The sequence below is a fragment of the Triturus cristatus genome, chromosome 1_2 (assembly GCF_964204655.1).
Source record: "Triturus cristatus chromosome 1_2, aTriCri1.1, whole genome shotgun sequence".
Lineage (NCBI taxonomy): Eukaryota > Metazoa > Chordata > Amphibia > Caudata > Salamandridae > Triturus > Triturus cristatus.
In genome coordinates, this window is record NC_140580.1 from 557,951,662 (window position 1) to 557,979,009 (window position 27,348).

A 27,348-nucleotide genomic window follows, 5' to 3' on the forward strand; every position below is an offset into this window, starting at 1 on the left:
CACCATCACCTTCTCCACTGGCACAACATCACGTCGGACAAGTGGGTTTTGCAGATGGTCTGAAGGTGCTACTCCCTCCCCTTCGTGACTATCCGTCGCATGTCGGAGGACCATTTGGCCCTTCTCTGTCAGGAAGTTTCGGCTCTCTTGACCAAGGGAGCTATCGAGCGAGTCCCTGTGCCAGAAGTAGGTTGTGGTTGTTATTCCCACAGCTTCCTGGTACCCAAAAAGCACACAGGCCTGCGTCCTGTCTCGGATCTCAGGGACTTCAACCGCTTCCTCCGGAAGAAGTTAAAAATGTTGACATTAGCGCAGGTCGTGTGTGCCCTCGACCCTGGAGACTGGATGGTAGCGTTGGACTTGCAGGCCGCCTCTTTTCACATCCTCGTCCAGCCTGCCCACCGGCGTTGCCTATGGTTCACGGTAGGCCACGAGCATTTTCAGTTTACCGTGCTCCCCTTTGGCCTTACCAGCACCCCTCGGGTGCTCACGATGGTGATGGTGGTGGTTACAGATCATCTGCGCAGATCAGGGATTCCAGTATTCTCCTATCTCGACGACTGGCTGCTGAAGACTAGTTCGCCCCAGGCTGTTGTCTCCCATCTCCAGACTACGGCGGACCTCCTGCATTCGCTGGGGTTCGCTATCAACTTGCCGAAGTCACACCGGATTCCCTTTCTGAAGCTCCTTTTCATCAGGGCGGTTTGTAATACAGCGCAGTTTCGGGCTTATCCTCCCGAACAGTGTATCCGGGATATTCGGGCTATGATTCCGATCTTTCAGCCTCGGTCAGAATAATCCTGAGGCTGCTGGGCCTCCTGCATCCTGCTGCTGGCTCATGTCAGGTGGCATATGCAGGCTCTGCAGTAGGACCTGAAGTGGGACCAGTAGGCACAGCATCAGGGAAATCTTTCCGATTGCATCCAGATCTCGGAGGGCACTGCACACCAGTTGCAGTGGTGGCCAACGAACCAGGATTGGGTCAATAGCAGTTCCCTCTCCCTTCCCCAACTAGAGTTCACAGTGGTGACAGATGCATACCTTCTGGGGTGGGGTGGCCACATGGGGGAGGCGGAGATCAGAGGCCTCTGGTCTCCGGCGGAGTCCGGGCTCCACATTAACCTTCTGGAGCGCCGGGCGATTCGTCTTGCACTAAATGCATTCCTTCCCTCTGTTCGTCTTGCACTAAATGCATTCCTTCCCTCTGTTCGGGCAAGAGTAGTGCAGGTGTTCACAGACAACACAGCTGCCATGTGGTACTGCAACAAACAGGGCAGGTGGGGTTGTGGACCCCATGTCAAGAGGCTTTTGCCTTTGGACATGGCTGGAACACCAGGGCATGTCCCTGGTGGTTCAGCACCTGGCAGGTTCTCTGAACATCTCTGGATTGGGCACGAAGAGTCTGGTATCTCGAGCTATTGCACATGACCATCGATCCTCTGATCAGACTGCCTCTTTGGGAGGATCTTGAGTCGCAGCAGCAGGGGACGGTCCTCCACCCAAACCTGTCCAGCCTCCACCTGCTTACGTGGAGAATGAGCGGCGACAGTTGACCGCTTTCTACCTTCCTCCCAAAGTCTGTAATGTAATCTTGGCAGCCAGGCGTCTCTCCACTAAAACGTTATACGCCTGTAGATGGAACAAATTTGTGACATGGTGCACGGTAAAGGCTGTGGATCCCCTTTCTGCCCCTCTATCAGAGGTTCTCCCCTGCATTCTTTCTTTGGCCCAGCAGGCCTTTGCTCTGGGCACCCTCAAAGGCTATCTTTCGGCCATTTGGGCCTTTCTTAAGCTTCTTGATCAGCCTTCTCTTTTCAAGCCCCCTATTGTAAATAGATTTTTTCAGGGGGATTACTCACCTCTTCCTCCCTATTACTTTCTTAATGCCCCAGTGGTACTTGAATCTGGTTCCATCATACCTTATGTGTGCTCCTTTTGAGCCATTTCATAATTTTCCTCTCAGACACTTGACTCTCAGACTGCTTTTCTGGTTGCCATCACCTCTGCTTGCAGGGTGAGTGTGCTTCAGGCTCTTTCTTCTAAACCTCCTTTCCTTGCTGTTCATCCGAACAAAGTTGTCCTTTGAACTCGTCCTTCTTTTCTTCCCAAAGTGGTTACTTCCTTTCTCTTAGGACAGACCATCACTTTGCCCACCTTCTTCCCACCCCGTACCCTTCCAAGGAGGAAGAGATACTCCACTGTCTGGATCCAAAACATGTACTTTTTATCTGGATCGCACAAAACCATTCCGGGTGGTCGATCAATTGGAATGTCGTGTAAAGGAACTGACGTCCGTGCGCAGTAGCGGCGTCTAAGCAGATAACATGACATCATCCCGGCGATCACAACGCCGACGAACGCGGAGTCGCCACCTACCGACGCACAAAGGTACTGCTACAAAAAAATATTCTCCGGATCCAGACTGACCCCCGGGGGTAATACTAAGGGGTATCTATTCTAAGGCGAGGAATCTAGAACTTACAGCTATATCGTTACCGAAAGTAAGTAACTTGTTCGTTAGTTAGCAGAGCCCCTGCCATGCACTGCTCATGACCTCTCATATGACATGACTGATAATATCATCCGATGAGTGGGATAGTTTTTTTTTTATAGTATACATAGTGGCTGGCAGCTACAATATTAAGTTTCTTGCTAATTTTGTACAGCCTGTGTCCAGCTAATGGGTGTAAGTGTTTACAAAACACATGTGCTCCTAATGCATCATAGGTGTGTAGACTTATTGAACACGTTCTAAATCTTTGTATTGTAGAGTAACTCTGGGTGCAGGTGACAACATCTTCCACACAGGGCAAAGTTTTTACGTACTGCATACTAAGTATTGTAAGCAACCATGAGTTATTAGACAGAATTGTCTCATCATGATAGTTCCTACTTAACATAGATGACTGTGTGCACCAGATACTAACTTATGTATATGTGCTTGTTTTGCTTCAGAACATGAGTTATCTGTAAGGTTTTCACCGCAGTATGAAGGCTGCAGGAAGTATGATCTTTGACACCTTCAGACCTAGGTTATTTTGAGTAAATAGTTGCTCTTTGGACATGTTTTGCATAGTGTACACTGTGCTTAGTAGATACTTTTTATTACTCTGTGGTGTATTTCTCATTAGAGTTTCACAGTCTGCTAACCGTGTGGTACAGAGTAAACTCTCTCCATAGAGTAAACATAGTACTACCTTTTCTACTCGTATCCTCTTCATTTCTCAATGTAGATTCAGTGACTGTAAGGGTTTTGATACAGGTAAATAGTGTCCTTAGTAGGGCATTAGTTATTTAACAGGACTTGAACTTGGTTTTCTCTGAACAGTTGTATACAGATTGAACACTGTGTGCAGGATAGGTTACCCTTTCATCTGTGGTTCATAGTCAACATGAACTCGCAACCCCTGAAGTGTATGGTATAGGGTCAATGTTAGAAATAACACAAGATTGCTTTACCTAAGCGTGGTGTATGTATGATAGCAGTAAAGAAGCTTCATAATATTCTGAGCTTTTTTGCACTTTCATATCTCTAATGGTATACCTGTTTAAAGAGCAATGTGTAGAAAAACAAGTTTGGATTGTCTCATCAGTGATATCAATGACGTCATTTGATAGGTCATCAGTAATGTAATAAATGATGTCATAGAACATGTCATGAATGATATTGTATGTTAGGTCATAAGCAGTGTGTGGCGGGAGGTGCAAGTTATAGTTAGTTCTGCTAAATAGAATTGGTGAACTTGTGTTTTTTTTAGTTTTTTTTTTTAGATTAGAACGTTAATGTCACTGACAAATTCACATAACTATAACGTTACTTTAAACCTTTGATTTTTTTCAGTGAATTTCTAGGTTCTTTTAACGTAATGTTAAATTACCATATGTAAATGCATCTGGGGGTTGGCTGCAGAGCCTGCCCTGCAGCCAATCCGCCACATGCAGCCAATCCCCCACATGCAGCCAACCATACTCAGGCCTGGGGACCTCATCCCTCAGGACCATACTTGTATCCAAAAAATGGCTCAGGTGAATCTGTCACCCAGGGCCATGTATTTTTTTTTTTTAAGGGCGAGGTGGACCGCGCATCCCCCTCCTTGAGCTGTTATTGGCCCTGGTGACACCATCCACTGGGGACGCTTATTTAGATAAAGGGGAAGGATGCCACATGCCCCCCACCCCTTCCAGAGCCTTGTTAGGTCCTGATGATCCCATTCTCCAGGGCCACTCTTTAAAGGGTGGGGGGCATGTGTGACCCCCTCCTTGGTCCGACGGCCCCAGGGCCCCCACAGGGTGCACTTCCCACAGGGCTCTTACAAGGGGAGGGGTGTATACAGTGGGAGCCAGCATTGCTTTCACCCACAAGGAGCAGCTCCTAATATTGCTCCCTCCGGCCGACCGCAATCTTTTGATCTGTTTTCCTACCCACTGTTTTTTGTCAGTGTTGGGGTATTTATTATTCAGGCTTTATGTTAACGCTGTGATGTGGCTGCGTTTTTGTTTAACAATTGTCACTCTTCCACCATTTTGAGAGTACTGGTGTGTTAAGTTAATGTTTAACATTGATATAAGTGTAGGAATAAGAGGATTATTCTCTTTCAGCAGTGGCAGGGAGTGAAGATGCAGACTGAATCAGGTGATGCCTGGCTCCTACTTGACTCAGTAGACTTTCTCATTATTGTTCTAATTTGATATTACTTTCCCTTGTACTGTCTTCTAAGACTAGGTACACAGACACGCGCACACAGACACGCGCAAGGCAAGCCTGTCTGCACCTGTCCTCGCCATACCCTCTGGCCTTGCACACCCTGCTGCCATACGTCCAGCAAGCTAGTATTCTACTACCATCTATTCTGCCCTGCGTGCTCTACCAGCTTACTATTTTGACCCCTTAGGACTCTTATTCACCCCTAATCTGTCCGTAATTCTATTTACTCCATCCATCTTTTAACAGTCAAATGCTACACGCATCTACTTCAGCTTGTACCTAGGCACACAGTTCCAGGGCTTTAATACGCATCTGACACTGCTTGCTTGAGGTCATCCTATGGAAACTGCCTTTTGTAGTTAATGTAATTAAACTGTTGTAGGTACCTTTAGTAGTATTAAACCATGACGTTATTGCAATTTACCAAGTTTGGCTTGCATTTTTTGGGGTTTCACCTGTCCACCGTATTCCGTATACTAGCTTATCTTCAGCTTGACTATCCATTTTGCATATTTTTTAGATTGACATGAAATGCTAAAACACAGACCCAAATAATAAATGTAAAACATCTGTGGTTTCCAATTGCATCCTAGTGATGTCTTTGCATGCTTTTGTGTCCGCTTGTAAGGGTGTAAAAGCTTCATCACATACCAGAATACAATTATAAATTAACACATAAATGTAATGCAAAACATGTATGTAATGTGTGTATTTTACTTAGTTGTATGTTATTTCTTGTTTAGAAAATAATGCTGAGTTTCCATGAAGAACAAGAAGTGTTGCCAGATTCTTTTCTAGCCAACTTTCCATCATTAATCAAAGTGGATATTCACAAAAAAGTTACAGATCCAAGTGTAGCCAAAGGAATGATGGCATGTCTCCTTTCATCTCTTAAAGCCAATGGTAAGTTTCCTAAAGCAGGGTAATAATTTTGATGCATTTCTTTATTGTGAACAAGCAGTTATAGTAGAAAACCAATATGTAACTTGATTGCATGTATGTTATTTTGAACTTTATCCTACTTAACAACCTTATTTTTTTGTAATCCTTTTGTTGTATAACAAATGCTATACACACTCCTGTCTTAGTGGTGGGTTTGGAATATAGAAACGTATTTGTTCGAGGCATGTGTGCTGTAGATACACATGCTTTGTATACTCCTGCCATCTAGTGTTGGGTTCGGATGTTTGCAAGCTGTTTTTCTTCTAAAAAGTATTTCCAGGCACGAGGTAAAGTGACTCCTCCTTTCGGTGATAGTGCGCATGGGTATCGACTCCATTGTTAGATTGTTTTTTTCCACCATCGAGTTTGATCGTGTATTGCTGCACTCTGGTTCGAAACCGTCCTTTAGGTTCCCCTCGGTGCGCAATCCACTACCCTCGACGGTAGTGTTTCGTGCGTGTTTCCCATTTCTCAGCATTTTGATTCGGTCAACGAAAACTCCAATTTCGATCGAAAATTTTTGTGGGTGGCCTTTGGGCCTAACCGCATTGGTTCAACTCTTCATCGATGGAACGGACTCCGTTCAAATTCTGTCCTCTGTGACATGCCAAGTAGCCATGCACAGACTCACACCAGGTGTGTAACCTTTGCTTGTCTCCAGAGCACAGAGAAGAAGACCGACGCGTGCAAATCGTTCTACATGCCAAGAACAGAGGCTTACTGGGTAATTAACATTATCCTTCTTTGAATGTGAAGTATTTGTATAGCGCACAGCTACCCTGAGGCATCCCGGCGCTTGTACTCATTGTCTCCATAATCTACAATGCATTAATGCACTGACTCAATCCCTGATTGTGTATTTGTGTCCTTGTGTTCAGAGCTGTAGTCTAGTTCTGTATGAAGGTATGTCACGACAGGGGGAAGAGAACTTGGGTGTAAGCTTTTCCTGATGGAGCGCATTTGCTGCTAAAAGTATATACAGTTCTTGATTTTTATTTTTGTAAATACATTTTTATTGCCTTTTACATGTCATAAATCATACCTACTTTCAAGGTGTCAATGTACAAAACAGAAGAGCACGACCAGACGGATGCATCAGTTGGCACAGTTCTTGATGTATTGTTAAACTACCACCACAGTATGTTAAGATTACAATAGAATAAAAGTCTGTTAAGGAAAATACACCATTTTGCATGTGCCCCAATCACCTTTTGGAGTTGGCACAGTATGATCAGCATCATATAAATAGTTGGTGCCTTCTTCAAGACCACAACAAAGCCAGTTATTTGGCATATCAGAAATGGGAAAATAAGTGTCTAGATCATTGGTGGGTTCTCTAAGCTGTTATGGAGAGGTCAGTTACAAGTGAAGTAGCCATATGATGTATGAGAAATTTGAATCTAATACTGAAATGGGAAAACAACATAGCCCTTCCAGCATAACGTATTTAGAAGAAAGGGATAAAGATCGACCCTATTTAGAATAGGGATGGCCTGATCCTGTAGACATGACAAAAGAAAGCTCCAGGTTAATCCTCTAGTTGAATTACAGAGACTCGAAGGCAGACACAAAAAGGGAGAAATGCTATCTAGAAAAGAGGATTGCGTTCCTGGAGTATTAACTCCAAGGTACCAGACAACTGTGACCAAAAGGTAGACTCAGAATGCCTAATAGGCCTTGTGAGAAAGTGCCATCTTTCTTGCATGGTATGCCCCACTTTTTGCTTAATTGCTGAATGTACTTTGAGTGTGCCCTGGACTCCTGCCAATCAGGTGCCCAGGGCCTTTGTTCCTTCCCTAAAACACAAAACCCAAATTGGCAAACCCTGGCCACATTTCAGCCCCTGGTAAATGGTACCCTAGGTACCCAGGGCCTTGTGACCAGGGAAGGCCTCTAAGGGCTGCAGCACTAACTGTGCCACCCTTAGAGGCCCTGTACCCTAACACACACACTGCCCTTGCAGGCTGAGTGTCTGGGTACAAGACAAAACAAAAAGTCGACATGGCACACATCCCTGTGTGCCATGCCCACCACCTACACTGCCATGGCATACATCCACCCCTCTAGCTGGGTGCCCTATGCCAATGGTGTGGGCACAGGAGCAGGAGCCCTGTGCCCCTACAGTACCCAGGTCCATTCCTGGGCACTGTAAGTGCAGTGCTGCCATTTAAGAGTATATGGTGCTGGGAGCTCGTCAAACACGAACTCCACAGCACCATAATGGCAACACTGAAGGCTGAGAAGTTTGGTATCAAACTTCTCAGCACATTAAACCCACACTGATGTCAGTGTGGGATTTAATGTACCAAGCACCCTAGAGGGCATCTTAGAGATGCCCCCTGAAACCTAACCTACAATCCACGTCTGCTCTGAGGCTGCCTAGGCTGCCACACAGCAGACATGTTGCTGGACCCCTGGGTAGGAGAGCCCCTGCTCTCCTGGGTCTGCAACAATGCACATCCTGGGCGAGGTGCTAAATCTCCTCCCCCAGGATGGGCAGGGGGAAGCTTCAAAGGCATGCCGCCTCTGTGAGCTTCCCCAGGCCACTGCCACCCCCCACTCTGGCGGGAAGCTTGGCCAGAAACCCCAAATAAGGACAGGGGATGTGCCAGCCTGCCAACCCCACCCCTCAGGTGGGGGAGGCGAGGTGAAGCACATCTCCGGGCTCTCGCCATCTTGAAGATGGGAAGCCCTGCTCAATCAGGACTAGGCTACTGCCCCCCTCCCACAGGAGAGAGGCAGGATAGGGGGTGTACCCACCCCAGCACAGGGACCCATTGGTCCCTGCCCTTCACCTACCTGTAACACCCCTAAATCTAGTATTTAGGGGCACCCTGAACCTTCCTTCCCCAGATTCCAAAATCCAAAGAAGAGCTAGAAGAAAGAAGACCTGCCCTGCAGCTTCTAAGAAGAGGAAGACACCAACTGCTTTGGCCCCAGCCCTATCGGCCTGTCGACCCTCGAACCTGCTCCTGCTCCAACCCGGCTTCTCTTGTGGCCAACAACCTCACAAACCCCGGAGGACCTGGCTACCTTTTGATTCTAAACCCCTGGGACTCCCATGAGTAGAGGCTCTACTCAAGAACTGCTTCTAATCCCTGGCAGCAGCCCGGAACCGCAAACCCAGCACACTCTGTGCACCCGCCAAGCCTGGCCTGTGCCGGAGTGAACAAAGGCTACGAGGACGACCACACGGCGACTGTGACCCCGAGTCCGGCACCCAAGGACCTCCCTCGACACTCCTGAAGAAGCCTGCAGCCTCAGAACCAGGTGCCCCCCCAACCGCGATCAACAGAGGGTAAGATTTCCCGACACCAAAAGGCACCCCGGTGCCCCGCGGCCCCCTGTGCCCAATCCCGGGGTACCTACCTATCCTCCAACTACCCAACTTACCTCTCGAAGTGGTGGTGGCCCCTGAAAAATCTTCGTCCCCGAGCTTGCAGTCTTTTTCTAAACCGGAGATTTCCCATTGAAATCAATTGATCGCCCGAAGGATCAAAAGCACCCTGCACCCAGCCGCCCGAGTGGCCCTGGCAGTGCAACCTCTACACCTATCTACTTCCCCACTTGCCCTGAGTAAGTGGCCAGGAGCCCAGCTCCCACAGCCGCGTGGCCTGCTAGTCAGCAGCCACCAACCAAGGCCCTCCTACCTCTCATAGGATAACATTGGGCCTAACTCTCTCTGCACCCGGCCGCCCTTGTGCTGCTGAGGGTGAACCAGCTGTACCTACCTGACCCTGGGAGACCCCCGAGTCTATGCCCAGAACCTTAACTCGGCCAGTCGAGTACTTGCCTTTAAACCGATAACTCGGTTTTCTCCTTAGGGTAACATTGACTGGCTTTTCCTGAAATTTCTTCTAAGTGTGGACTTTTCAAAACTTAAAATATTCACCAAAAATCAGCCGAACGAAAATACTCACCTGCTCTTAGGTGAGCTGCCAGTGCTGGATCTTGGTGCCCAGCACTGACTCTGAAAAATACTTACAACTGTACTTACCAGTAACTCAATTTTCTCCCATAGGAAATCATTGACTGTTTTTCTGTGAAATTTCTTCTGTCAATTTCTGCAAACTTTAAATATTCTTTAAAAATCGTATAATATCTGAAAACGTAATTACTTACCTGTTTTGGATAAAGGTCCCAGTACTGAGTCTAGGCACCCAGTACTGGATTACAAAAGTAACGAGAACATACTATACCTGCAGCTTGAATTTTCTGCCATAGGGAATCATTTACTGTTTTCTATGAAATATTTTCTAAGTGTCAACTTTTAAAATAGCAAAATATTGTCTAAAAATCATCACAGTAATTAAGTCGACTTTTATCACTTGATTCCACGTATTGACCCAGGACTGAATCTAGGATCCAGTCCTGGAATTCCAAAAGTCCTCCTAAAAGTAATCTGTGGCAAATAACTTGAAACTTCCATTGAACTCAATGCATTATTGTGTTTAGAATTGTGTTGCCTATTGCAACCACTTGTAACTTTCTACAAAAGTCAATTGCATATTGCAAAAGTATTTATATAAAGCATCTCATTCTGAGACAGTATAATTTAATACCTATTGTTGGTTCTAAAATAAAACAAGCATATATTTTTTTATATATAAACCATTGGCCTAGAGTTCAGTTATTGAGTGTGTGTGAGAGACCATATGCTGGCTGAGTGTGTGCAACAAATGCTTTACACTGCCCTCTGATACTGCCTTGCTGCTCGACCAAGCTACTACTTTAGAGGGTAAGGTTATATCTAATTTAGCATCTGGGGACTGTGGACTCTGTACACCCTGTACCTATTTTGGGAACAGTATATACAGAGCCACTTTCTCACAGGCCTCACAAGCCAAAGTTTATATCTAGAAGATCAGCCACAATTCATTATCTTCTACTTAGGAATGGAATGTCAACTCCAAAAGGATTCTTGAGATGAAAGGCAGCTTGGCCTTGAAAGCAAGATCAGCCCCGACAACAGCCATAGATGCCTTTTATGCCTCTGGAAACCACTTGGATTTAAAAAGATGCATTGCTGCCATGTGATTCTTGGAACTTAGAGAAAAATAAAGAGTAAACTACCATCAACTTGGATAGAGGAGTCACCAGATTCTAGGCAAAAGAGAATGGTTGCTGAACATGATACAAGACATAATATAGCAAAAGTGACACCACTACATAAGCAATAATTGCAACCACAGAACTAAGTTAAAAGAAAATTGGCTGCTTTAAAGCAACTGCACCATAGTTAAAATTGAACAAAAAAGATAAATTGTTGTAGCCTGACTTTAACGAAAAACAGGTTTTAGAGGATGCTGCACCTTATTCCTCATCTGTAACTCCTCAGTATCCCGATTTACAGTTTGAAAAGCCCAAACAGATCAGGAGACCATGCATGGGACACATTACATAATGGACTCCGATACCGAAGAACAATATCTAGTCAAGGCATGTCCGCTTGATAGAACATCTTTGTACAACAGTCATACAAGGGATAGCTGTCAAGTATGGGGTAAAAAGCTATTCCAAAGGAGGAAGATTTCCTTATATTTTCTTGAAATTGTATCCTACATACATGTTACACAATGTCTTAAAGTACACTTAAACTTTTAAACACAGTGAGACTAGATTAGTAGTGGCCCAAGTGCAGAGGGAAAAGGCTACACTGCAACACATTTACATCCGGAGGTATGTGTTATCTGATTACTTGGATACTCTGGACCAAAAAGCTTTTGCTTGTAGGGCAGTTATGGTGAATACCAATAGCAGTAAATGAGAGCTCTTCTACATCATTTGCCTGGTGTGGATAGAAAAAAGGCTGACGAGATGGTGGCCGAAGAGACAACTATATCTAATACAGACATTTGTGATCCTGTGGATATTATCTGTAGGCAGACTAATACCAAAAAATAGTACTCCATGAGTATGGCTGGTTCAGACTGCAACGTTAATGAGGCATTGTAACACCAAAGATCTTTCTATAAACTACAAGACAGATGTCCTTCTCCCAAACCAACCACATCAAAGGCATGAAACTATCCAACAGACACAGCAACAATTTCTCTAAACTCAGCCTTTTAGGAGTGACAATTTCTGTGGCTCATCCAGAGCTTGTGCAAGGTAATTCCAAAGCAAGGGATCTTCTGGTAACCAGCAGTAACTCAATGTTTGAGGCATGTGTGCTGTAGATACACATGCTTTGCATACTCCTGCCATCTAGTGTTGGGTTCGGTGAAGACCTCCGTTCAAGAAGACGTTGAGACATCAATGGCAGAGGAGGAAAAAGTCTTCTCCATGCAAGACTCTGACTCTGAGCTCGAGATAGACCTTGATGCCGAAGAACTGCCGCAGAGACAACGTAATGTGCGTACGGAAGACCCCTTGCCCATTAAAATCACTCTCAAAAAGCACAAGGCTTTGGCACCACCTCTGCTTTCTGGCCAAGGTCGGCACCGAGACGACGTTTCCGACGCCCTGCCTCCAGCGCCGGCTCCAAAACAGCCAGTCAAGCCTTCCAGCTCAGTACCAAGTCAGCAAAAGTCCTCGTCGGAACCAAAGCCCACCGGTTCCAAACAGAATCCGGCTCGGAGCCAAAATCCTCCATGCCGAAAGCCAAGCAGCCTATAGAGCCAAAATCTTCCCTATAGAAAGGCCAGCCCACGCTGGCACCGAAAATGGCACCGAAACTGAAAGATGTCCCGTCAGATCCGAATTTAGACATTGTCCCACCGAAAACAGATCCCAAGCAAAAGAGACTATCTATTATCCCCGAGGCGGGTCATATTCATACCAAGCTGCCTCAGGAACAGAAGCTTCCTGATGAGGACACTCCTTACAAAATCCCTTTAGAGAAGAAATCTGTTGCTACCAGTCCTTTTCATCTACCACCATCATCCCCTCCACCACCTCCTTCTCCACCTGCAAATCACACCTCAAGATTCTCCACAATCTCACCGTGATGACAATGATGATGATGATGGGGGGTACACATTTGCCACTAGATCCATGAACGGATTTTACAATTGATCCTTCAGCAGATAATGGCCCAGACCTTTACCCAGCCAAGTCTTCTCCCCCAGACAACAATGTATCTCACCAGGAACTCATTGCCAGGGCTGCACAATATCCTAGTGGCACTGCACAAATAATCATTAGAAGAAAAAAAAATTGTTTGAGAATTTAGGATCCACACATAGGTCATCACAAACACTTCCTTGTCTTAAGGGCATGATTCGACAAGCTGATTAAATTTTAAAGGACCCAGTGCAAACACGCATCTTGGGTTGACAAAGTATACGGCCTCCCCAACAGACCTAGTATTTATCAAGGGCCAGTTGCCATTAGATTACCTGGTAGTGTCTAATGCTCTTAAACAGGCTAATTCCCAAACATCAGGGGATGCTCCTCCACCAGATAAGGAGTCTTAAGTTAATACACGCCTCTGGCAAGCGCATAGCTGCAAATCTATTACGCATTGCAAATACACAAGGACTTTTAGCCTGGTACGACAGGGCATACTGGGATGAAATTGAGTAATTGCTTCAATATCTCCCAGAGGAGCATACAGCTAAAGTGCAGGATTTAGTAAATGAGCGTAAGCTAATTTCAGATTTCTCATTAGGTGTGCTCTAGATGCTGCTGATACCGCGGCCAAATAGGTCAACACGAGCATTTTGCTTAGAAGACCTGCTTGGTTAAGGATCTTTGGATTTAAGCCCAAAGTCCAACAATCCATTCTTAACCCATCATTTGATAAAGAAGATCTTTTTGGTCCTAATGTAGATTAGGCATTAGAAAAGATGAAAAAGGACACTGAAGTGGCCAAGTCCATGGGAGCACTCCAGTCTCTGTCAAACAGAGGCTCCTTTCTTCATTCATTTTACTGGGCCAAAACCACATCCTCAGACCAAAATACCTCAACCTACAAAGGTGATAACCAGTCCTCTGCGTCACAAGGCTTTTTTCGAGGAGGTTACAGAGGGAACAACTTTAAATGTAGGGGTAAGGGCAACACACCTCGTAACTCCCCTTTCCTTAATAAACAGTGACTTGCCACCCCCCACCCTTTCCCGACTATACCTCACCTGTCCGGGGAATCTACACCAACAGACAAATGTGCGATTGGAATTATCCAACATGGTTATTGCCTGGAGCTTACCAGCAATCCTCCAAACATTCCACCTCAATCTTACAAATTGTCTCCAAAACACCTACATTTGCTTGAACAGGAAGTGCCATCTCTTACTGAAAAGAGCTATAGAGGCGGTTCCAACACAGTACCAGGGCTCAGGGGTTTACTCTCTGTATTTTCTCATTCCCAAAAAGGACGGTTCCCTAAGATCTGTTCTGGATCTCAGAGAGTTAAACCATTATATACTGTGAGAACACTTTCACATGGTAACCCTTCAACAGGTACTTCCACTTTTACCAAATCCAGATTTTATGTCTACTCTAGACTTAAGACGCATATTTTCATGTTCCAATTCATCCGGCTGATCACAAATACCTCAGATTTGTGATAGCGGGCAAGCATTACCAGTTCAAAGTACTTCCCTTTGCAGTGACTTCTGCTCCCAGAGTATTTACTAAATATCTGGCAGTAGTCGCGGCGCATCTCGGAAGACAGCATATTCATGTCTTCCCCTATCTAGACGACTGGCACATCAAAGCAAGCACTTACCAAAACTGTCTACAACACACACACATCACAATAGACCTACTTCATCAACTGGGCTTCACGGTCAATGCACAAAAATCTCACCTGCATCCGTCACAGATGCGCTCTTATCTAGGAGCCACTTTAGACACAGTCAAAGCTCTAGCCTCTCCCAATGTAGCCAGAATTCACAATATTCAGGCTATGATACTACAGTTTCAGTCCAACCAAGCTTTACCAGCCAGAGTGTTCATGCAACTGCTGGGAATGATTGCGTCTTGCATCTCAATTGTACCCCATGCAAGACTTCACATGTGTCCCCAACTAGAGTGCTTGGCCCGTCAGTGGAATCAGTCGCATGGTCAATTAACCGATCTAGTGTTGATAGACAGCCGTACCCATCGCTCTCTGCAGTGGTGGAACCCACAAAACTTATCAAGATGACAGCCTTTCATCGACCCTATTCCACAGATCGTGCTCTCAGCAGATACATCTCTGACAGGGTGCGGTGCTCATCTCCAAGATTACACAATACAAGGCCTATGGAGCAACAAACATAAAAGCCTCCACATCCACTATCTAGAGCGTTTTCTAGCGCTCAAAGCTTTTTAAACTCACATCATAGGCAAAACTGTCCTAGTCCGAACAGACATCAAGACAACAATGTATTATGTGCAAAAGCAGGGGGGAGGGACACTCTCTCCAACTGTCAAGGCTCTCTCAAGCCATTTGGAATTGGGCAATCCATCACAAGATTTATCTTCTGGCAGAACACCTCTCGGGGGTAAACAACCAAATTGCCGACCTTCTCAACAGAAGGAGACAGAAAATTCACAAGTGGGAACCTCATCCCCAAGTTCTTTCCTTGCCTTCAACAATGGGAGTTCCCACAAAACGCAAAATGCTCAAGCTTCAGCTCCAGGTTCCCACACCCGCTCTCGAATAAGGACAATGCCCTATGGATGAACTGGTCAGGGATATTTGCCTACTCTGCTCTGCCTCTCCCACTCATCCGTTGGTAGTTCAGAAGCTCAGACAAACATCCCTCAAGCTGATTCTAGTAGCTCCTACTTGGGCTCGTCAGTGATTGTACCCCACCCTGTTGGAGCGGTCACTAGTTCCATATCAAAAGCTGCACCTCACCTCCAGTCTCCACACACACATCCATGGAGAAATCAGACCTCCAAATCCCAAAGAACTGAACTTAGCGATCCTGATGTCATAGAGTTTGGTTATTTAAATTTACCACCAGACTATGAATATTTAAAAAAAAGCAAGAAGGCCTACCACCAGAGCTTGTTATGCAGAAAAGTGAAAGATTTCTTGTATACTGCAATAACAAAATCAATCCTTTAGATGCTTCTATACAAAACATTATCTGTTACACTCACCGCAAACTGGACTAGCATATACATCTATTCATTTGCACCATGCAGCAATAGCTGCGTATTTGCAGAACAGGTAACATCTGTCACTATTCAAAGTTCCAGTAATCAAAGCTTTCATGGAAGGGTTGAAAAGAGTAATACCACCAAGGATTCCTCCTGCCCCAGTTTCGAATCTCAACATTGTTCTCACAGGTCTCATGGGTCCACCTTTTGAACCTTTGCACAAGTGCCTCTTGCAATTACTCTCATGGAAGGTTGCTTTCCTCATTGCAATCACATCACTGAGGAGAGCTGGTGAGGTACTGTCATTAACCTTAGAAGAACCCTTCTTTCAGCTACGCAAAGACAGGGTAGTTTTACGCACCAACCCTAAATTCCTTCCCATAGTGGTTTCTGCTTTTCATATAAACCAATCAGTTGTTACCAGTCTTTTTTCCTCAACCTGATTCTGTAGCAGAACGCGCTCTTCACACGCTTGCTGTTAAAAGAACTGTTCGAGGCATATGAGCTGCAGATCACACACTGAGGATAAGATCGCCATCTGGTGTTGGGCTCGGATGATTGCAGGTTGTTGTTGTCTTCGGAAGAAGCCTTTGGTCACGAGGTTGGTGACTCCTCCCCTGGACAACAGTGCGCATGGGCATCCACTCCATCGTCAGATTGTTTTTTTCCGCCATTGGGTTCGGATGAACTTTTTTCCGCTCCAGCAGAAAACTTTTAGCAATCGATTTAACTCTTTAATCTTCATTCCATCGACGTCGAAATCAACTCGGACCGGTTCCGGAAGCGGCCGATGGACAGGACACCCTTCAAAAAATGCCCCCAGTGTGGAGCGAAGTTCCCCCACAGTGACCACCACGAGGTTTGTAACCTCTGCCTGTCGCCGGAACACGACGAGTCTAAGCTTTTAGAGGCCTCAGGCAAACGAGTCGCCGCACAGGCGGCGAACCACTGGCGTATTGCCACTACCCAGGCCCTGTTAGCCCGGTATGACAGGGCGCATTATGACCAACTTGAGGACCTTATGCAACACCTGCCTGATCCCTTTAAATCCCAGGCCGCTGACCTCATTCAAGAAGGCAAGTTAATATCTAATGCCTTCATTAAATGCGCCTTAGATGCGGCAGACACTGCTTCTCGGGCGGTCAATACTAGCGTCTTACTCAGACGACATGCCTGGCTCCGTATTTCCGGTTTTAAACCAGAGGTTCAAACCGCAATTCTAGCTCAACCTTTCAACCAAGAGCAGTTATTTGGCCCTGCAGTGGATACTGCATTAGAAAAAATGAAAAAAGATAATGAAACTGCCAAATCCATGGGAGCACTGCAGTCTCCTCAAAACCGGGGTTCCTTTCGTCGCTCCTTTTATAGAGGAGGCTCCAAAAACACAGCAACTGAGACCACGTCCACCTTTAAAAATTCTGGACAAACATCCCCTAACAGAGGATATTTCCGGGGAGGTTATAGGGGAAACAATAACAAAGGTCGAGGGCGGGGCAACAACAACAACACCCGCACCTCCCCAGCCACCAAACAGTGACTTGCCACCACTCCCCCCAGACCATTCCACTCCGGTCGGGGGGCGACTCCAACAATTCCTACCTGTCTGGACTTCCATCACCACAGACAGATGGGTAAGACAAATTATCCAGTCTGGCTACTGCCTAGAACTCATACAATCCCCTCCAAACATACCACCCAAACAACGTCCAATGTCCTCACATCATCTCTCTCTCCTCAAACAAGAAGTTCAATCCCTGTTACAAAAACATGCGATAGAACCAGTCCCTCTTCAACATCAGGGAACAGGGGTGTATTCTCTATACTTCCTCATTCCCAAAAAGGACAAAACATTACGGCCCATACTGGATCTCAGACTGCTAAACCAGTATATACATTCAGATCATTTTCATATGACCACCCTCCAACAAGTCCTCCCACTGTTACAACAGGGAGACTTCCTTGCCACATTGGACCTCAAGGACGCGTACTTTCACATCCCTATGCATCCCGCTCACAGAAAATATCTACGATTTGTGGTAGATGGGCAACACTATCAATTCACAGTTCTCCCATTCGGAGTAACAACAGCACCCAGAGTGTTCACCAAGTGCTTAGCAGTTGTGGCAGCGCACCTCCGAAGACAACAGATCCATGTCTTCCCCTATCTGGACGATTGGCTCATAAAAGCCAATACTCACCAAAAATGCGTTCTCCACACTCATCGCACCATTCAAACTCTCCACAATTTGGGGTTCACTATCAACTACCCCAAATCCCATCTACAACCTTCCCACTTACATCAGTATCTAGGAGCAACCATAGATACATCCAAAGCCATTGCTTATCCCAGCACTGCCAGGATAGCCAGTATACAAAATCTCATCTCTCAATTTCAAACTCATCCATCTCTTCCAGCAAGAGTGTTCATGCAGCTCCTAGGCATGATGGCGTCCTGCATCTCCATAGTCCCACACGCATGACTTCAGATGCGTCCCTTACAGGAATGTCTAGCACAACAGTGGAACCAAGCTCACGGACAACTTACCGATCTGGTGTTGGTGGACAGTCGCTCGCTTCGCTCACTGAAATGGTGGAACACCATCAACCTGTCCAAAGGACGACCGTTCTTAGAGCCTCTTCCACAAGTTGTGCTAACTACCGACGCATCTCTCACAGGGTGGGGAGCCCACCTCCTTCACCATACCACTCAGGGCAGATGGACCAGTCAACAGAAACTGCTCCACATCAACCACCTGGAACTCTTAGCAGTGTTCCTCGCACTAAAATCCTTTCAAGTTCACCTAAAGAACAAAACTGTCCTCATACGCACAGACAACATGACGACAATGTATTATATACAGAAACAGGGAGGGACACATTCTCTCCAACTGTCCCAACTCGCACAGCAAATCTGGAGATGGGCAATTCCCCAAAACATCTACCTGTTAGCAGAACATCTCCCAGGGATCCACAATCAAGTGGCCGACCTCCTAAGTCGCCACACACAGCAGATCCACGAATGGGAACTACACCCCAAGGTTCTACTCCCCTTCTTCCAAAAGTGGGGACAACCAGACATGGACCTGTTCGCCACTCCCGAAAACACAAAATGCCCAACCTTCGCCGCCAGGTTTCCACACCCACAGTCGAAGGGCAATGCCCTATGGATGAACTGGTCAGGCAGATTTGCGTACGCTTTTCCGCCTCTCCCACTAGTTCCATTTGTGGTACGCAAACTGAAACAACAGTCACTAACACTAATACTAGTGGCTCCCACTTGGGCACGTCAACCGTGGTTCACCACTCTTCTGGAACTATCTTTAGTTCCACATCAAAGGCTACGCCTCTCCCCGGATCTATTAACCCAGAACCATGGAGAAATCAGACACCCAGATCCTCAAACACTGAACCTAGCGATCTGGCTCCTGAGGTCTTAGAGTTCGGTTACCTCAATCTCCCTCCAGACTGTATGAATATCATAAAGGAAGCCAGACGCCCTACTACTAGAGTGTGTTATGCCGCTAAATGGAAACGATTTGCCATCTACTGCACTAATAATGACATACACCCATTGGATGCTTCCATCCAAAACATCATTTGCTATCTACTACACTTGCAAAGATGCAATCTAGCCTATTCCTCTATACGTTTACACCTAGCAGCCTTGGCAGCCTACTTGCAAAATAGGCAACACCTGTCCCTTTTTAAGGTACCAGCCATCAAAGCGTTTATGGAAGGTCTCAAAAGAATTCTTCCCCCAAGATTGCCACCTGCCCCAGTGTGGAATCTCAATGTGGTTCTAACAAGGCTCATGGGTCCCCCATTTGAACCTATGCACAAATGTGAATTACAATTCCTAACATGGAAGGTAGCTTTCCTTATCGCAATCACTTCCCTACGCAGAGTAAGTGAAATACAAGCCCTTACGCTAGAGGAACTTTTCTTACAACTACACCGTAACAAAGTGGTTCTTAGGACAAACCCCAAATTTCTTCCAAAAGTGATTTCCCCTTTCCACCTTAACCAATCAGTGGAGCTACCAGTCTTTTTCCCAAACCCAGACTCCGTAGCGGAAAGGGCCCTACATACCTTAGATGTCAAAAGAGCCGTGCTTTATTACATCGACAGGACAAAACCTTTTCGAAAGACAAAACAACTCTTTGTTGCTTTCGCACCACCACATAAAGGCAATCCCATCTCCAAATCCGGTATAGCCCGGTGAATAGTTAAATGCATCCAAATATGCTACCTAAAGGCTAAACGTACACTTACAGTTCCCCCTAGGGCGCACTCCACGCGTAAAATAGGGGCTTCTATGGCCTTCTTAGGTAACATTCCCTTAGAAGACATTTGCAAGGCAGCCAAGTGGTCTACCACGCATACCTTCACTAAACACTATTGTGTTGACGTGCAGGCCAAACAACAGGCCTCCGTGGGCCAGGCTGTCCTAAAAACTTTATTTCAAGCTGCTGCAACGGATACAGGCGACCACCGCTAAGGGGAAGCACTGCTGTATGATCTATCCTCAGTGTGTGATCTGCAGCTCATATGCCTCGAACGGAATATGCTACTTACCAGTATGCATCTGTTCTTGGCATGTAGAGCTGCAGAGTCACACACGCCTGCCCGCCTCCCCGGGACCTGTATCTGTTCCAGCATCCGTCTTACTTAGACATTACACATGGACATCCTTTCTTTCATTCCTATACACTCCATCTTTTCCCATCATGGCGAAAAAACAATCTGACGATGGAGTGGATGCCCATGCGCACTGTTGTCCAGGGGAGGAGTCACCAACCTCGTGACCAAAGGCTTCTTCCGAAGACGACAACAACCTGCAATCATCCGAGCCCAACACCAGATGGCGATCTTATCCTCAGTGTGTGACTCTGCAGCTCTACATGCCAAGAACAGATGCATACTGGTAAGTAGCATATTCCTTATTGTACTACATACAAAGGACAAAATGCTTTCCCAAAACAACTGTTGCATTTGCTCCACCTCACAAACGCAATCCCATCTCTAAATCTGATATTGCAAGATGGATTGTTATATGCTATGCTAAAGCTAAAATAACTTTATCCATACCCCTAGAGTGCATTCCACTCGCAAAGTAGGGGCTTCTGTGACTTTTTTAGGTAACATTCCTCTAGCTGACATATGTAAAGCAGCTACATGGTCTACACCACACGCATTTACCAAACACCGTTGTGTAGATGTGTTAGCGCGTCAACAAGCTAATGTAGGCCAAGCAGTACTTAAAACACTATTTCAAACAACTGCAACATCTACAGGTTAGCCACCACTTTGGGATTGTACTGGTTTGTAGTCTAAGCAAAGCATGTGTATTTACAGCACACATGCCTCGAACAGATAATGTTACTTACCCAGTAAGCATCTGATCTTGGCATGTAGAGCTGTAGATTCACATGCGTACGCCCGCCTCCCCAGGTCCCTGTAGTTGTTGCAGTTCTTAATTATACATGTATACGCATGGACATCTATATACTACACTTACTTACTCCATTCTCACCCTCTTGCGGTAAAACAATGGAGTTGATGACCATGCGCACTATCACTGAAAGGAGAAGTCACCTTACCTTGTGGCCAGGAAAGACTTCTTCAAAGAAAAACAACTTGCAAACATCCGGAGCCAACACTAGATGGCAGGAGCATGTGAAGCATGTGAATCTACAGCTCTACATGCCAAGATCAGATGCTTACTGGGTAAGTAACATTATCCTTACATGCTCCCCGAATTTACAACATCTGTAGATGGAAGGTTCAGTCATTTCCCCCAACTTATTGGTGGTACCAGTCACACCAATAAGTTGGTATTTTCCATAATGGCGAGTGGTTACAGTATTAAAAATTAAACATCCACCTTTCAACCTTTGTCCTATCCCTCCTCTCTCTTTTCATACTTTCTTGACTATTGCCAACTCCCAAACTTCCTTCTCAAATATTCCCCTCCTTTTTTAGCCAAGGCACACACGACCACTTTGAACAAAAACAACTTAGTACTTCCCTTTCCAAATCCATTCCTTTCCTTACTTCAAACTGTATTAAACACAAACTAAATCACAAGCACAAACTAAACACAACTAATTCACAAAGGAGAGAAAGAAAGTGTACTAATCTACTAATTATCAACCTCTAATCTTGGGTTTCGGTGTAGCATGCTACTCTCCAAAGTGCTTCAACACCGTCACTTTTAGTAAGCACTATAGAAAAACAATTTACAATTACAAGTTGACTCGTCTCCCTGCATATTATACCACCATGAATTTATAGACCAAACAAGAGAATTTTCCCTCTGTTATAAGAGTAGATTGCAGCACTGCTATGAAAAGCAAGAGATTAGGTACCACTACGCCAACACAACATTAGGAGTCTGCTTGATGTACTTACTGATACCAAGGATGGGACTGCAAATTTCATCCAATCCTAGACCTCCGCCTTTTATAAACACGTAAAGACAAATAATTTCAATTCCAAGGGGACCTTTCCAAAAGTGCTCCCTCTTCTAAGTCAAGAGGATATCCTGACCACACTTTGATATAAAGGATGTATAGTTGGACATAGCCAATGCATCTACAGAACTGTCCGCTCTCTGAATTTTTGCTAGGTAAAAAAACATTACCAGTTCAAAGTTTTGCCATATGGAATAAAATATCATCTACAAACCTAGCATATTTAGAATATTTCGGGATAAATTAATAATTTGGGCAAGGTAATAGAGGTAGTGCAGACATTTCACATACAACTTCCATTATGACAGGCGTTCCCCACTTTCAACAGAGGTAAAGAAAGTTATGCAGTTTTTGGAAATCAAGACATTTTTGCATTGTTAATCCCTTGTGCATATCTACAAATGGGTCTTCCATAGTAGGTTTAGCCAGCCAGTTGGCTTATGCAACTGTGAGGATTTTATCTAGTTGTCACACAAAATGAACATAATCATTTGTGATGGAACATAAATAATCTTTTAGTGGCAGACACTTTGTAACAGGTAACACTCTATACAAATGTGCCTTTGACTGGTTGAGAAGCTGATGTAGCAGCTTAAGGCAAGTGATGGAGACTTGTCAACCTTAAAACTAATTAAGAATGGTGTTCTGGGGGGGTGGGGGGAATGAGCGAATGCCGAGGAAGAGGATCGCCTTCTAGAGCAGCTCTGGTTTCCATCTGCAATAACCTCTGAATATCCGTTCAATCATCCATCCTTCATGATGAGCATCCACAAACGCCCGCTCCGCTTGTCGTGAGGATACCAAAGACAGGTCTATCGTACCTTGACAATGCTGTGGCCTACGCAGTACGCCTTGACCTCGGCCTAATTTGGGCCGCAACTTGCACCGGCTGCGACTCTCCTGGGGAGGTGTGAGGGATCAGCCCCTCCTGAAGCCGCCGCCTTTAGGATAGAGACCACAGTCCGCCTGTACCGGAGGCGAGACCGTCCTTGTGAGAGTAGCTTTAGCCCTGCTGCGTGGCTCAGGCACTACTCCGCTGTAGACAAATGATGTGGGTTAGACTTTGTGGGCCGGCACTTGCAGGAGCTCCATTTTCCCTAAGACATTTTGTGTTGAGCAAGGCGGTTCCCCTCTGGGCCCTCTACCTAGCATTGCTGTGCAACCCCCGGGGCTACATAAGTGCTGCTGAGCTCTCTACCCCCGGCATCAAGTCCTGTCCAGCTGTGGGAGGTGAGAGCGGGTATGGTTTTCTTCACATTCCATCAGAAATGGGCATTGTAAGTATTGTACTTGCTTCCCAGATTGTTACCTTTACCTAGACAGCCTCATTATTTAATGACTTTCCCCCCGCTCACTGCAATCCTAATGTCAACGATGAGAGCAAATATTTACACGGCTAACACTGCAGCAACACTATTGAGTCATGGTGTTTCCCTACCACTCCAGGCCTGGGGGGTATTGGTGCACAGCCCCAGTCTGTGTCCCACGGGTGGATGGTGTGAAGCCCCATCAACTCCAGCGTACACCTAGTGAGAAACCCAACAGGCCACTTGGAGTGCCCCTTTGCACCCGCAGGCAGGAGGCAGTGAGTATCCCTGTGGTCCCGGTTTTTCCATCAACCCCAAAAGTGCAATCTGACAGCATGACGGACAGCAAGGGAGTAAAGCACTCCCATCAAACTGAATTGGATAAATACACACTCCCTAAAGGCTCAGGTACTCTAGAGGGATCCCAGGAACTGCTGCCTCCTACGGCCCAGCTGATGGACTGTTGATGCTACACGATATCACAACGGCAATCCAAGGAGTGCGGACCTCCGGATCATGAGCATAAGAATGAAAGAGGTGGAGGGCTCAGCAGCCACTCTGCAATAAGAGATGGCAACCCTGAAGGTCCAGGTCAATGAACTACGTGTCACAAACAAAATTCTGGAGGTCCGAACGGAGGACTATGAAGGCAGATAAAGGCGTAACAACGTTTGCGGAATAGGGGTCCGGAAACGAGCAGAGGGACCTGCGGTGGATCTATTTGTGGAGTACCTTACACTCAAAAACTTGCAACCTCAAGGCCTCTCCAAATACTTCTCGGTGTAGCAAGCCCACTTGGTCCCCAGTGGATGCCCCAAGCCGAGAGCACCCTCGCTCTCCATTTTAACCTGCTTTTTCAATTTTGGAGCTTTAGATGTGGTGCTCCAGCCAGCCCGTAGTGCCCCTCCAGTGACACGTGAAAACGCCAATATAACTTTCTTTCCCGACTTCACACTCAAAGTGCAGAATCCGCGTCATAGCTTCCTGGAAGTCAAAAAGGCACTGGGAGGCAGATGTAAAATTCTCAATGCTCTTTCTGACAAAGCTACGAGTAGAGGCTGAATGGAAGACATGGTTCTTCTCAACCCTGAAGAAGCCTGGGAGTGGCTAGAAGGATGGCGGGCTGTAGGGGGTACCTGCCTCAAAGCACGACTGGGACAGACATATGAAATGTCACCGGGACTGAGAACAAGAGAGAATTGTCAAGTTGAGGAGGAAGTGCCTCCACTAAAGGAGACCTGATCACCCGCGACTGTTGCCCGTGTGCCGCGACTGAATCCAGATTGCTGTATCTGCAGGCAAGGTCCTTGGGGCATCAATCGGTGATTAAACTCATATAGACTGTAAAGAACTAGACGTGGACTACATGCCCTCTGAGGTGGGCCCTGCCACGAGAGTTCAAACTGCGACTGGGGGCCTGTCGAGGTTGTTGGCCTGAACTTCCAGACCCTATGGACCACTGGTAACACGGTTTTAGTCTCCTTAGTTTAACATGTTGGGGATACAGGCGCTCTGCAGAGTTGGGGGGCGGGCAGTTTCAGGTCCGCAATGCAGGGAGGGGGGGTTTACTGATCAATAGTTTTGAATGGCAACACTGGGGGAAGAGAGACAAGTTTGTTTCTTCCTTATGCTTTGTTCAGTTGAATGAGAGACAGCAAGTAGATTCTTCCACATTACCCGCCACTTCATTGCTCTATGAATATAGTCCGACCCTTCCACTAGGCGTTGTTGCCACTGGGGAGAGAGGGGACACATTGTCGTTTTCAAGGGGACAATGGTAGCTAAGATGAATACTTCTGACATTCAACTATTGTCCTGGAATGTGAATGGCCTCGGGGACAAGATTAAGCGTGGGGTGGTACTTCAGTATATAAAACATTCGCCGGATGTGATGCTCCGACAGCAGACACACCTATTAGTTAAGACCTACAAAGCCCTAGATCGATGGGGGTTCAGAATTGCATCTCATGCCGGGTTCATCTCTGGCTGTTGGGGGACGGGGATACTACTTAAGAAAAACCTGCCACTCATCGTCAATCAAACTTGGACGAATGCACTCGAAATATGTAGCCCTTTCAGGGACATGGGAGGGGAAGACGATTAACATCCTACCGTTCTATGTTCCTGCAGCTATGCATGGCATCACCTTCCCTGACTTGGGTGCCCTCCTGTTGGGCTGTTGGGGCTGCTGGACGGGGAGATTATTTTTCGGGGGGGGGGGGGATTTTCACATAATCTGCCACCGAGACACTCGCCCATACACCAGTGGCAAACTTCCTCCTAGCTTTGAGATTGGTTGATGTGTGGCAAGCCACTAATCCATTAGTGCAGCATTTCACGTATCACTCCAGGGCTCACAGTAGTCTCTCGTATAGACTACCTCTTCACATTGGCTTACCGAATTCCTAATTTCCAAGATGTTCGCCATCTGGCGAGGGGTATTTTTGATCATTCCCCAATATGGGCAATCTACAGTGTGGTCAAGTTACGAGAGCGGAGGTCCGTTACACTTATCCTTTGGTATATGAAGATCCAGAGTGTGAGGGAGGGACTGGTGAAGGCCACCAAACACTATGTTCGAGGCATATGAGCTGCAGATTACACACTTGTGCATAGATCGCCATCTGGTGTTGGGCCCGGATGTTTGCAGTTGGTTTTTCCTCTTGGAAAGTCTTTGGAAGTCACGAGGTCGCTGACTCCTCCTTTGGATCGTATTGTGCATGGGCTTCGGCTCCATCCTCAGATTGTTTTTTTCCACCATCGGCCTCTGATGTGATCTTCACGCTCCGGTTCCGAACAGCTTCCAGTTCGACGGTCGACGCGCAATCCTCACCTTAAACCGCGGTATTGTTTCGATCGTGATCTCCCCCACTCGACGCGCCTTCTCATCGGCACAGACCTTCAGTTCCAGTCGGCGGCGGCCTTCGGGCCTCTCCAAGCTTCGGTCCTGGCTAATGGAAAGGACTCAATTTAAAATGTGCCCTCGATGTGGGTCCAAATTCCCCCACACCGATCTCCACGAGGTATGCAATCTCTGCCTCTCCCCTGAACACGAGGCTCGAGACTGTCCGGCGTGCAATTCATTCCGGTCCAAAAAGACTATTCGGGACCGAAGAGCCAGAAGAACTATGGCGCACTCCTCGGCGACGATTCCGGACGACCTCTTCGGAGAAGGCATCGACGCTCCAGAGCAGTACACCGAAGAGGGCCTCGTCAGCGCTTCCGAGGCCGATGTGGAGGACATCACCCCGGCGCAGAGGGTCGTGAGTACTGATATACCCCCACCCCCCCCCACCCCTGCCGGCACCGTAAAAGGCTCCGGTCAAGCCTTCGCCTCCGGGCCTAGGCAAGACCAAGGATACTGCTTCAAACACCCCACCTTCGGGCCCGGTGAAGAAGCCAAGCAAGCCTTCCGGTGGCTCGGGCTCGAGCCAACCTACTCCTGGTACCGATAAACACGCTTCGGGGTCGAAACCCAGCTCTTCGGCACCGGCAACACCTTCGGTGCCGACCAAAGCACACAAGGCCACCGACACTTCAAGGCCGAAATCCATCTCGGCGCCGACCAAGCGTCCGGAGGTTCCCAAACCAGGTTCCAAACAAAGAACCGGCACGGAAAAGCCTAAAAAGCCAACGGCCCTGATTCCTTCGGCGCCAATGGACAGACCAGCCTCGCAGGACTTATTTACACCGGATCCCTTGCAGAAAACACCAAGGATCCAAAAACTGGACATTTGACACTTTCTTCCAAAAAGAGACATTTGGAGAAGCCTGCTCCACCTCCAAAAAGGAAGGACTCTGCTACCTCCCCGTTCAGAATACCTTCCCCACCTCCTCCAAACCGCCACCCCCCTACCCCCCCCCCCCCCCCCCCCCGCCTTCT

At 46.7% G+C, this 27,348-nt stretch overlaps 1 protein-coding gene across 2 annotated transcripts in view; it reads left to right on the top strand.

The window, feature by feature from the left end:
• OGA (O-GlcNAcase) overlaps positions 1 to 27,348 on the top strand; it is a 476,162-nt gene that overhangs the window by 386,429 nt on the left and 62,385 nt on the right. For both annotated transcript variants that reach the window (XM_085606452.1, XM_085606453.1), the window contains one exon: positions 5,449 to 5,608. In XM_085606452.1, coding sequence (XP_085462578.1) covers positions 5,449 to 5,608 — 160 coding nt within the window. The remainder of the gene's footprint in view (positions 1 to 5,448; positions 5,609 to 27,348) is intronic.